The 13,418-nt window shown below is 38.4% G+C and overlaps 1 protein-coding gene across 2 annotated transcripts; it reads left to right on the top strand.

Annotated features, from left to right (window-relative positions):
- Positions 1–1,407: 1,407 nt before the first annotated feature.
- On the top strand, positions 1,408–11,814 carry LOC141765840 (E3 ubiquitin-protein ligase MARCHF9-like). Of its 2 annotated transcripts, none has more exons than XM_074632100.1 (4): positions 1,408–2,949; positions 7,319–7,474; positions 9,252–9,438; positions 10,931–11,814. In XM_074632100.1, the coding sequence occupies exons 1-4, from the start codon at positions 2,581–2,583 to the stop codon at positions 11,227–11,229; spliced, it is 1,011 nt and encodes a 336-aa protein (XP_074488201.1). In that variant the 5' UTR covers positions 1,408–2,580; the 3' UTR covers positions 11,230–11,814. The 2 variants fall into 2 exon arrangements, with proteins under 2 accessions (XP_074488201.1, XP_074488194.1); XM_074632093.1 differs by having other exon boundaries at positions 1,411–2,949; positions 9,246–9,438.
- Positions 11,815–13,418: the final 1,604 nt, after the last annotated feature.

Genomic DNA, 13,418 nt, shown 5'->3' with positions numbered 1-13,418 from the left:
GTTTCTGCCCCCTGGCTGTAGATTTACATTCAAGGAAGACACGAACAGGTTAAATGACACAGATATCATAAACAGCATGCCTCTCTTAAACACATTTTCTGATATTCAATGCAGATTTTTTTATTTTTTCAATACTATATTATTTTTTTTTTTTTCATTTTGAAACAACAGAAAAAACATTCACAAACGTCCCCAATAACAACATTCTCGGTACAAAGAAACTTAAAGGTCCCATATTGTAAAAAGTACGATTTTCATGTCTTTTATATTATAAAGCAGGTTTAAGTGCTTTATAAATACTGTGAAAGTATCGAAGCACTCAATATATGGAGAAATACACACAGCCCGTATTCAGAAACTGTGCGTTTGAAACAAGCCGTTAGTATTTCTGTCCATTTGTGATGTCACAAATATACAATATATAGACCATTACACAGTTTTAAACGTAAACATTCTAAATGTGTCCCAGTTTATTCCTGGTTGCAGTGTATGTAAATAACATCAGCTGACAGGAAGTAAACACGGACCCAAACTGTTGCCTAGCAACGCAATTCTGTTGCAATTCCGTTGAAATGCACTAAAACGGAGCGTTTCAGACAGACGGTGAATACAGGCATATTCAGGCCGACAGTATGAGGAAAATAAAGTTTTTTTTTAACATTACAGCATGTGTACATGTTCTAGTAGAAACACAAAATACACGTATGAACCTGAAAATGAGCACGATATGGGACCTTTAACAAACATAATATTAATATAAAATAAACCATTATAGATACAGGAAAAACATACATATACAAAAAATTTGAAATAAAATAAAAAGAATATATACAAGTAAAAAAAAATTTAAAAGAATAGAATAAAACAAAATACGCTATATACGCTATATACACATACAAAGATATATATATATATATATATATATAATCAATTAATATAATCAGTGTACAATTCAGTCATCGTCCTATTCTCTCTCCCTAATATTAAATGCAGATTTATTCAGAAACAGCAGATGATTTTCTGGAGGTTTAATGTTTATTTCATAATACGTAGCCTATAATAAGTTTTAGCCTCTTCATTAAAAAAAAAAAAAAGCAGAATTCAGCAAACAGCATCTCTTTGTGATGGTGGAGCAGACTTTCATTGTTTATCTAATAATAGTCACCAGACAGTCTCCTCTGTGTGACAATGATGTGACAGATGTGATGGTGTGAATGGTGGATCTATTGTATATAGCCTCTCTGTCAGACAGTCTTTGTTCTGGTTATTATAGTCTTATGACACCATGCAGGAGATGGTGACACACACACACACACACACACGCACACACACACACACACACTCGCACACACACACACAGTTTCTTATTAATTGTTTTTCTTTTCTTCATCAGCCGATGGATATCAGCACGTGGCCTCTACGTCACATGAACATCAGCACCTCGGACAGCAGCCTCCTCTCAGTGTGGAGCTGCCTGCTGAGGATGGAGCTCATCCTCTCAGCTGCAGCATGGAGGTGCTTTAATGCAAATCTGCGGTATGTAACTGTAACTGTACAGATGAAGTTTTTGAAAGAAAAAAACGACTGAAAATCAAGTTTTAACAAGCTGGAGATCCTGGACACGTCGCATTTCTATTGTCCCACTGAAAGGCCTTTGATTTATTCTGGTGAAGATTTGATGATTTGTTTTTAACAACCCGGAAGGGACGTTTTTGCAGTCGACTCATTTTTTGCAGGAATCCATATCTGACTCTCTCTCTCTTCTCTTTGTGGCGCAGAGATGGATGGAAAAAAAACTGTGAGTGCAAGTTGTCGTGCAATGGATTTTTTTTTTTTATTATTGTTAATTTTTCATATCTAACATGCAACGCTGCTGGATTGTAACTTAATTGTCGGATAAGGTGATAAAAGAAGAGGAAGAAGAAGAAGAGTGATGATGATGATGATGATGATGGATGCCTACTGCGAGACAACAAAGGATGCACGCGTGTCACCTCGTGTAGTTTCATGTCCCCTGTAGGTAAATGGGAGAAACTCAGATATAAATCGGCTTTGACTTAATAGGATTTAATATCAACCCCCCACATCCTCTGACACCCTCTCTGCTTTCCCCTCCTGTAGAAGAACAAACAACAATTTTATCCTCTGTTGATTTAAAAAAAGGAACACTTGGATGCTGATAAAAAAAACAAAATGATAATGTAATTATGGGAGGATGATGATGTTGGACCCTTCTGACTCTGATTTCTCTCAGCCTCCATTGGCTCCATCCAGGAGAAATAGTGCTTCCCTATTGGCTGGATTGCGGTGCACATGCTATAACAACAGGATATGCAAAGAGCTATGGGCTGATCTAATAGCCTATCATGGTTCAGGCATGCTTTTTTGACCGAGATCTGTGTTTTATTCAATAGGAATGTGGACTGCCTGATCAAATGGTTTGGATGCCATAATAATAATAATAATAATATTATATAAAATGATGATGATGGTACTTTATATTGGAGCTGCCACAGTCAAGCTGAAGGCTGTTTTGTCTCTCAGAGCAGTTGTGTCTGTGTAGTATAAAGCTGCTGAAGAATGTTCAAGTATCGCATCCGGATGTTTTTCAATGAACTCAAAGTGTTGGTACTGATGCGCTCCGGATCAAGCAGGAGGACCGAGTCGGGCACGGACCCAGACACGCAGACCCGGATGAGAGGGCTCGCTATGGGAGGCTGTGGCTGGCCCCCCTTGAGCTGCTCCCACCGGGACGATGAGGGAGAGTATTACGGCTCTGACTCCCGGCCACGTAGCCTGGCTCTGGAGGAGACAGAGGAGGACAAATCCGAGGGAGGAGGAGGAGGAGAAGGAGCTAGCGGAGGCCTGGACGCATCGTCCCTCCCGAGTCTCTCAGAGAGCGGTTGGCGATCACCGCAGTGCCGGATCTGCTTCCAGGGGCCGGAGAAGGTAGCTATAAATAATAAAAGGTATATCACTGTGGGTTCTTTAACAAGGGGGTCAGCTCGTCAGTGTGTAGGATTCTGGAGGCTCCAGAAAAACCTCCAGGAACCTGTAGGACCCTGGAGGCTCCAGAAACCTCCAGGAACCTGTAGGACCCTGGAGGCTCCAGAAAAACCTCCAGGAACCTGTAGGATCCTGCACTTCAGCAGCACAGGTGTGCTTGGGGGCCTCAAACCATGTGGTGCCTCACCTGAGGAAGTCTTAGCAGGTCAAGAGAGGTCATGTTCACTATTCCTCCTCTGCTGTTTGAGCTCAATAATCCATAGAAATACCTGCATGAAAATATTAAATGTGAATGTGAAAAGTTTCAGGAAACTTAACCCAGTACAGGCAACGCTCAAATGTAAATATTTGTTAAGAAGTTTACCCATTCTAGAAATATTTTTACTAAATATTTGTGAACGGAACTTGGCGTTCCTTCACCAGATTTCACAATGGCGGCGGCGTCACAAACTTTCTCATTTTACAGCTAAACCGTGCACTACAAGATGATTCTGAAAACATTTGAGGCGAGTGATTGACAGCCGGCTCTCATAGACAGCAGATGGACAGCAGACCTCAGATCAGCTCTTACTGCTTGTCTTCCTCCGGTCTGTGAAATCTTGCAGATGCAGTTAGGAGCACCGGAGGCACGATATAGCGACCGTTTTCTAAAAATAACTTTTTTTTATCATATTTGCTCCAATCTCGCCTACTTCAGCTTTAATATTCAAAAAACGCTGGTAACACTTCATTTTACAGGTCCGCAAATTTCATGGTAATTAGGTGATACAAATTAGCAAGTAACCTATTTGAAACTTCTTTGGAATTAACTGCCATAAGGAGATTTCTTGCAGAAAGATGGCGACGGCCAAAATGCCGAGCTCAAGGCTTCCAAATGGCAGTCCACAAACCAATGGGAGATGTTACGGTGACTACGTCCACTTCTTATGTACAGTCTATATGGATTTGACAAAGCTCCTCCAGAGCCACAGAAGACATTATACAACTGTTTTCACAGACTGAGTAGTAGTCCTCATAACAAGTAAACTGGTATTTGTTTGGGTTGTCGCTAAAGAAGAAATTAAGTTGTGCGAACAAATTTAGTTTAAAAAACTCATTATACATCAATACCAAACTGTTTCAAATACATGGAAGTGTGCATCAAGTCTGCTAAACCCAGAATGACTCAGACTAAAACAGGAATTAATCCATCAACAGTGATCTGAAAATAGCAGTGGGCAGACGAAGGGCATCATTTATGCTGGAAAGAAGCAGGAGCGGCTTTATATTTACTGTGTGAACCAGTGAAGTCCTCGCAGTAATAGATTCAGCATCTGATGCACAAAATTAGGCCATTTTAAAAAAAAAGCAGTGAAGAAAGGTTTCCGAGAATGATTCCTCGACATAAAAGACATTCATACTGATTATTATTCTGAGGGATTTGAGCGAGGGAGGCAGTACGAGTTCAATAACTTGCTGAAGGACTCTTCAGTAGGAAACCATTAATACAGGGATCAAACCTTTGATCATTCCTTTAGGCAACAGGAAGGTCACACAAAGTACAGCTCAAGAGGAGAACAGAGTGAATGGATGCACCGAAAGATTAAATGTTTTAAAAAGCTTGTCATTCTCGTCGGAGACGTGGCGGTCTGAGCAATAAAGCGGATGAAATCAACCTTGAAGAGACAGACTTTGCTAGAGGTCTCAGAAAGTTTCTGTTTCCCCTCCAGATAGCCAACTAATTAAAGACGTAGCACATCACCCGGAGTCAGACAGAAAATAAAGTGAGATGTGCGAGGCCCTCGGACTTGTTGTCAGTCCGAGGGCCTTGGGGAGTCTCGTACTGACAACAAAAACCTGCACCAGATGTCCTGTGATGTCTTTTGAGGCTACGGTAAAGTGACACGAGAGAACAATCTGTATCCAGATGAAGGCGTTAAAGCAGCAGATAATGAAATGTAGTAGACTGACTCTCACTTTATTACATTTTGATTCATGTTTCAAATGTCTGGTTAGATGACATCTTGAATGATGCTCGAAACGTCTTCGTAATAATGAGGTACACTCCCTTTTATACCCCATAGTCATAATTAAATCAACTGACTCCAGTTATTTCTGCTAGTGTGTCAAGTTGGGAGCTGATCACTGCTCCAAAACTCTCATCCTAATGTTCATCTGGACCAGGTGTGTCAAATTCACTTTCACTAAAGGCCACACTGGGAAATGAGAATCACACTAAGGGCCAGACATATTTGACGTGCTTTTATTTAATCGAAAAAATTCAAATAAAATGTCTTTGATTATATTGTTGCACGTCCCATATAGCCTTTTAACATACAATTTAACCCACATAAAGCCCTAAAAATAAATAAATAAAAAGTTGCTTAGCATTTAGTCAAGCAAAATAATGCATTCTGCAGTTAGACACATGTGATCGGGATGGAGATGACTGAAGCTGATGAATTCATGCAACTGTTAGAGAGACGTTGGAGAGTTGGCTATATGTACACAACTGATGGAGACAGTTCAACACCAGGAGGTTACCTGTACAGGCACAGAATACACACAGCATACGTATATGATTGGCAGAGAAATTGAAAGAGTCACACGTTCTTTTGTTCATTATGTTCCATATTACGGCACCAAGCAGAGCACAATTGTATGAGAGCGTTGCTTTTAGAGTTAAATTCATCCCATAATCGACTATATCAGTATACCCTATAAAGCAGACCGACGTCACACAATCTCAGAATATTGTGGTTAAAAAGCTCAGCTCTGGTTTGTTCCAGTGAACACAAAAGAAGAACCATAAAAATAGGCGACAATTGGCAATAAAAGGGACAAGGTAGCTGTGGGAGCTTTGACCACTCAGACACAATGAACCAGGAAAACTCAGAGAGGAAAAACATTCCTGGACCTGTGGATCATAGATGTGAAATGAGTTAGAATCATCACACTTTGACTGTAACTAAACCAGACCCATTAGAAGATGTTTCAATAGGGTGACCACATTTTCAGAACCCAAAACCAGGACTCTTAAGTGTACCTCACGTTCATGCACATGCAACATGTATGCTCTCAATGCATGCACCATAGGTATTTTCATCAGGAAGGGGGACAGTTATTTCAGCGCTTAGCACACCCACCGAGCACACCTTTCAACACCATGGACATAATGTTTTGTCTCCCAAAATCCACCGACAATGTAGCTTACTCTTGCAGTGTGTGCAGAACGAAGCCGCTCTGTCAGAAAGAGCTGCGAGCGTCATAGCAACAGCCTTGACAAAAAAACATTGATTGATTTCAGAAAAAAATCAGTGTTGAATTCAGATGCATTGTTTATGTTTTTCATATTGGTTAATGAGTGGGGCAGAACATGAAAATGTCGATGTAAGCGCTGAAAACAAATATAATATTATCGTTATTATTTTAATTGTGGTGAAAACTTGGACAGTTTTGTAGTGACTGTTGAAAACCAGGACATTTTACAGATATTTGTCGGGACTCGGGACATCCAGCTTGAAACTGGGACAATGCCCGACAAACGGGGACGTCTGATCACCGTATGTTACAGTCACTGAAGACCTGTAAACACCAACATATAGATTTATCAGATATAGGAAGAACAGAAAGCTGATCAAATATACAAAAACCTGAAAGTCACAGGAGTGTTATCCTGAGAGGATTCATGGCAGTTACTGTTACTGTTATCAAAGCTTTAATACCAGTACTCTTAATGTGATTAAGGGTTACAAGAAAGCTACATATAATGTAAATGATTAAACTATTGTGATCATTTTTACTTATTATTTGGTGTCACTTTGAAACCCTCTCGTACTCTGACAAATATAACAAAACAACATTGGAGACAGGATTGCACATGGACTGTCAATAAATCAGACAAATAGACTAATACCATATTCTACTACACCCAAAAAAACAAAGAAAATACAAGCTACAATGTGATGATGTTGTGCACCATCAAAAGTCCCATTTTTCTAATGTCTTACCTTTTTAAGATTATTATTCCCCTTGCATACATACAGTGTATAGTATCACATTGATTATATCTGTTGGTGCTTGCTCCCGGCTGTTATCTATCTTTTTTAATCCCCTTGCCAGCTTCATGACAGGAACAACAAACAACACCTTCACTAGATAAAATGTGACAGTAACATCGTCAGGGCCGTGGAGGCAAGTTGTTCTATTCATGATACAGATCTTTATCTTTATTTGTTACTGTCATCTTCACCAAATCCAATCTTGTAACAGGCAGATTCAATAACAGCTTCCATCCAGTGTGTCCCATGCAGCTGCTTGTTGTGTCCTGCAGGGAGAGCTGTTGAGCCCTTGTCGCTGCGCCGGCTCTGTGCGCTGTACTCACCAGTCCTGCCTTATCCGCTGGATCAGTGAGAGAGGCTCCTGGAGCTGTGAGATCTGCTACTTCAAGTACCAGGTCCTGGCCATCAGCACCAAAAACCCACTTCAGGTACAGTCGCTCTCTCCGTCTGTCTTCACCCTTTAATGTGGAAACTCTTCTTACTGGGGTATAAACATTTAAAGGAGGAGATATATGAATAAAGACCTTCACATTAGACTGCAAGGCTATAGAGCAGAAAGCCTTGTGCAAACTTTACGTTACCAGATTTGAGTGAGCGATTGGCAGAAAATCATATAATCACATTTTTGTTCATTGATCATACAGTGAATGCAATGGCAATAATACCCCAGACAGAAGTGGACGAAGTCCTCAGAAAAGTAAAAGTAGTAATACCACAGTATAGAAATACTCTTTTACAAATAAAAGTCCTGTATTCAGAATTTTACTTAAGTAAAAGTACAACAATATTGGCATCAAAATGTACTTATAGTAGAAAAAGTACTCATTCTGCACAGAGGCCCACAGAATAATATATATATTATATTATTGTATTATAATTATTGATGCATTAAATGCGTTCATCACTTTAATGTTGTATAGCTGTTAAAGGTGAACCTTATTTTTTTTACTTGGGGGGCAGTTTGTGAATTTCACCACGGGATCAATAAAGTTAACCTCCCTTACCAAAAATAAGTTTATACAAGTGTGCTATTAGTATAGTTCTTTTAAAGTTAAAATAAGAGAGTATACTTTCGGTTTACTTTTTATGTACTTATCAGAGATATACCTAACAAAAGTATACATAAGTATACTTGGCTCATACTGACAAGTATACAGAAAAGTCTAAGTATACTTGGCTTATAGGCCTAATTGTACTTAATCTTTTGATCGAGATATACTTAAGAGAAGTATAATTAAGTGTTCTTGTCTTATAGGCCTACAGAAAGGTATACTTGGCTTGTAGTTGTGCTTACTTTTTGATGGAGTGGCCTATTAAAGTGTGTAATCCATGATAAATTATTTGTTGATTATATTTAGTATTATTAATCAAAATCTTCAAAGTTATTAAATAAATGTAGTGGAATAAAAAGTACAATATTTGCCTCTGAATTGTAGTGGAGTAGAAGTATAAAGTAGCAGGAAAGTAACATACAACAATTGTGCTCAAGTACAGTACTTGATTACTCCTCCTGTCCACCACTGACCACGGACTGATTTGGACTGATTTTGGTCAACATGCACTGATTCCTAACAGGAAGCACGCTGCTGTTGGCAGATAAAGAGTGAATATCTCAATTTAATTTTCACAGAGCTATTTATACAGTTTTTATTTTACGGACAAATGGAGAAGAAGATAGTGATGAGGACTTATAGGAAGATACCAAGAACAAATTAATGAGACGCTGCACATTTCAAAGAGTTGGCACATGATTGATGATGGCTGAGTGTGTGGCACACAGACAGCAGACGAACAGACCGTAGCAACAAATGTCGTGAATGCTGAGCTATTATCAGATGGAAATGCTTGTTCCCTCAGTGGCTTGTCTTGCTAGCTAATCCCTGCATCTCTGAATGAATTATAATCTTTTTGGAGAGTGTGATATGGTATTAGTGAGATGGTTTAATTCATTCAGGGAGCCTGAGTAGCAGAGGCTCAGTGAGGCTGTGATTGTATGACACAGCACTGCAGTTACATCTGAAGGTGTCGGACTTCACACTGAGTGAATTGGGGAAATCAAGCATTTGTCTCACTGACGTCATACGCAATCTTAACATACAGTGTCAAATAAACTGAGACAAACCCTGCACTACAGTAGACTCATTTTTTAAATCAATGTCCACGGTTCAGGGTTTCAGTCCATTTCTGGTTCTCTCCCAGTGGCAGGCCATCTCTCTGACTGTCATCGAGAAGGTGCAGATCGCGGCCATCATCCTGGGCTCGTTGTTCCTCATCGCCAGCATCTCCTGGTTGGTGTGGTCGTCTCTCAGCCCTTCAGCCAAATGGCAGCGGCAGGACCTCCTCTTCCAGATATGCTACGGCATGTACGGCTTCATGGACATCGTTTGTATAGGTAAGACACATATACCGAGGCTGCCATGTTGGTGTGAATATTAATATCCATTTTAACAAGATAACAAGTCATTTTAACACATAATGGTGTTAACGCTTTATTTTATACTCCTATAATTTTTTTAATAATTTCCCAGACATAACTATGTATCTTGATACTATTTATAAGAAATATGGAGATGATGTTAAATGATATACTTATGATATACTTCACTGAAGTACAATTAATTGCTATCTAGAGAGTATTTTCGTCAGTGCACAACAGGTCAGCTGAGCAAAATGGGCAGTTTGCCTACAGGCAAGCATACAATTAAACCTTTCCAACAATAAATGAATAATAAATGAATATTTACTTGGATTTAAATAGAGCAGCTCCTTCAAGGCTATAATTAGTGCCACATTACATAGTTACTCAGGAAACCGTAAATAAAGCGTTACCAATTTGGCTTTCACTTAACGCTTTACTCACCTTATTAACAAGACTAAGAGTCTGCAGCCATGCTAGTGGCTCTGTGGCCTCAGCATGCTGACATGCTCATAATGTTCACATGTATACATGTTCATCATATTAGTTCAGCATTTTAGCATCCTAACATTTTTGCAGTAATTAGCTCTAAATACAAAGTACAGCCGAGGGCGGCTGATGGGAATGTTGCTTTTAGCTAGAAGAAAAATCAGGTGATCACAGAGTCAGTAAGATTCATCCTCCTTCATCCATCCAATAGTTGTTGAGATGTTGTTATCACTGTCTCTTACTTTTGATCTCTTACTTTTGTATTTATAACTCAGTGGCTGACTGCAAAGCACAATGGAGATAGTTTATACTAGGGGTGTTGCGATATACTGGTATTGACGATAACCGCATATATTTAAAAACGAAATATTGATATCATGTTAATAATACACATAATGCTAATATTGTGTAAAAAATCCCATTTTTGTACAGTCATGGTTACAGACCCTCCCTACACTCGTATTTTGAGCGTAATTCATTTGCCAAAAAGGAGACAAAATGCACAATATACAAAGTTAAAGATGAATTTGACTGATAGCATTTTTTTCTGCAGATCGCATTAATATTGTTATTGTAATATTGTTATTGTGAATTCTTTTGGCCCTGATGATCGTGTAGTGGAAATCTGATATTGTGACAGCCATAGTTTACGATACTTTAGTGAATGTGGATATTTGTTTATTCTAAGTGCACAGACACAAATGAGATAATACATTTGTGTTTATTGAGTGTATTTGTTGCATTCTGTCTCTGCCTCTTTTTTTTTCTTGTGAAGGGATTTTCATCGACACGTGTTTCTTACCAAACATCAGTCCAAACAAGTCCAGTATATTAATCGTTTTATTTTTGAGAACGTTTAGTTCTTATTCACGCTGTACCTTTTTGTACTTCTCATTGAACAAACAACTGTTTGTCTATATGTAACCCTGCTTCCTCCCCCCCGACCTCCCCACCACCACCCTTTGCCCTTAATGCCCAGGCCTTATAATCCATGAAGGATCGTCTGTTTACCGGATCTTTAAGCGCTGGCAGGCGGTGAACCAGCAGTGGAAAGTGCTGAATTATGAGAAAGCGAAGGACTTAGGTGACCCCATCAGTTCCAGCAGCAAAGGTCGCGGTGAGAGGAACTCGGACAGCGGACGAAGGGCGAGTCGACATGTCAGGACTATCCTCAACCACCACTGTGGCTACACCATTTTACACATCCTCAGCCAGTTAAGACCCAACAGCCTGCGCAGAGCCAACCATGAGGTGGTCATGAGGGTGACCACCGTATGAGGCTCAGTTATACAGACAACGAAAGTGTTCCGATGTTTAAGGAGGAGATCAAAGTGCTGATTTGGATTTCATTAAAAAAAAAAATCCTAATCTGCCACGTAAACACTGCCGTTAACTTCTAGTCTCACAGAATCTCCCTGAGCTCAAAGTGGACAACGAGAAATATTTATGAGATTTGGGCGACGGGAGAACGTTGCAGTTTTATCTGAGTCTGCAAAAACAAGACAAATAAGAAAAAAATTATTCATTTTGAAAAAGAAAAAGCTTTGATTCTTAAAGCTATTAACATTTTTACCACCGTGTTACAAAATGTCAATGAAATGTTTTTGCTTTCTAAAGAAAAAATAAAATGAATGTCATAAAGTTTGATTTGGATTTTACTCTATAATAGAGAGTTTGATGGTGAAAATGATTGTGAATAATGGCTCCCCCTAATGTATTCAATGTATTCCTGAGAGTCTGCATCGATGGATCAGATATTAAAAAGCCCAATAAAACTTTGAGACGAGACACAAATGCTTAAAATATACCCTTGAAGTACAGTTCATGTTTTGTAATAAAGACTTTGTTGATCTCAAAGGAAAACTGTTTTATTTTGTCTCATTTTTAGGCAACAAGATGGATTTTAATGTTGCTTAAAAACAGATTTGACACTATTGATATATGCAGATTGGATTTTTCCTGTTGGGATTACACACATCTCGGATTCTTGTGGGCAAAATCAAATAACAGTCACCCTGGGAAATCCATTCACATCCTATTAGTCTCACAAATGTATCTCATAATGAAGGATAGAGAGAGACAAAGAGCTCAGTTAGTCTTCTGAGCATCTATGGACAGAAATAAGTCTCATGAAGCCTTATGAAAGCAGGAGGGAGCAATACAATGTGTCACCACCTTGACAGAGTGAACTGAGAAGGATATTAGAGTCGAGTAAGAGGACTCAGAGGGAACTGCAGCATTTTCATTTAATAGACAACACAGTGAATATCATTAAAGTCAAAAGTAGCTACACATGAGCCACTCAGTCAGGACGTATTAAAGCAGCAGTGTGTAGAAATGGAACTAAAAAAAAGTTATTGTTGATATAATTTTATTTTTAAAATGTTACAGCTAAACAGTACACTACAAGATGTTTCTGAAAACAATAGGCAGAAATAGGCATTATAGTAACAGAATATTGATTCATATGATCAGCGCTGCCTAGTTTGACCGTTTGATCGGAGTTCATGAGTGATTGACAGCTGCCTCCGTTGAATGAACAGCCAATAGGAACGCTCTCTCTCTCTCAAATGACCTGTGATTGGTCAAAGTCTCCCGTCACGGGCTAGATTTTTTAAAGTCAGAGCCATGAGGAGGTGCAGAAGTCTAGTTTTCTCTCAGAACACTTGAATTACAAAATGCTGAAAGATTATTATGGATTTTGTACCCAATGATGCCAAAAATATTCTGCCTACTGCAGGTTTAAGAGGACTTTGCTTATATTTGCTTTATTCTCTAAACTCTGTATTCTTGATGTTTAACTGTGGCGGGCTACAGTTTCTATTGGAAACATTTTTATTTTATCAACAGAGTTCTTTCTCGTAATATTACGACTTTCTTTCTCGTAAAGTTATGACTTTATTCTCGTAAAGTTATGACTTTCTTTCTCGTAAAGTTATGACTTTATTCTCATAAAGTTATGACTTTATTCTCGTTAAGTTATGACTTTATTCTCGTAAAGTTATGACTTTATTCTCATAAAGTTATGACTTTATTCTCGTAAAGTTATGACTTTATTCTCGTTAAGTTATGACTTTATTCTTGTAATATTGTAACTTTTTTTCTCGTAAAGTAATGACTTTATTCTCGTAAAGTTATGACTTTATTCTCGTAATATTACGACTTTTTTTCTCGTAAAGTTATGACTTTATTCTCATAATATTACGACTTTTTTTCTCGTAATATTATGACTTTCTTTCTCGTAAAGTTATGACTTTATTCTCGTAAAGTAATGACTTTCTTTCTCGTAAAGTTATGACTTTATTCTCATAATATTACGACTTTTTTTCTCGTAATATTACGACTTTCTTTCTCGTAATGTTATGACTTTATTCTCATAATATTACGACTTTTTTTCTCGTAATATTACGACTTTTTTTCTCGTAAAGTTATGACTTTATTCTCGTAATATTACGACTTTTTTTCTC

This window comes from Sebastes fasciatus, chromosome 1 (genome assembly GCF_043250625.1).
Source record: "Sebastes fasciatus isolate fSebFas1 chromosome 1, fSebFas1.pri, whole genome shotgun sequence".
NCBI classification, from domain to species: Eukaryota; Metazoa; Chordata; class Actinopteri; order Perciformes; family Sebastidae; genus Sebastes; species Sebastes fasciatus.
Note: the sequence above shows the minus strand (reverse complement) of the source record. Positions and strands in the feature narration are given on the sequence as shown.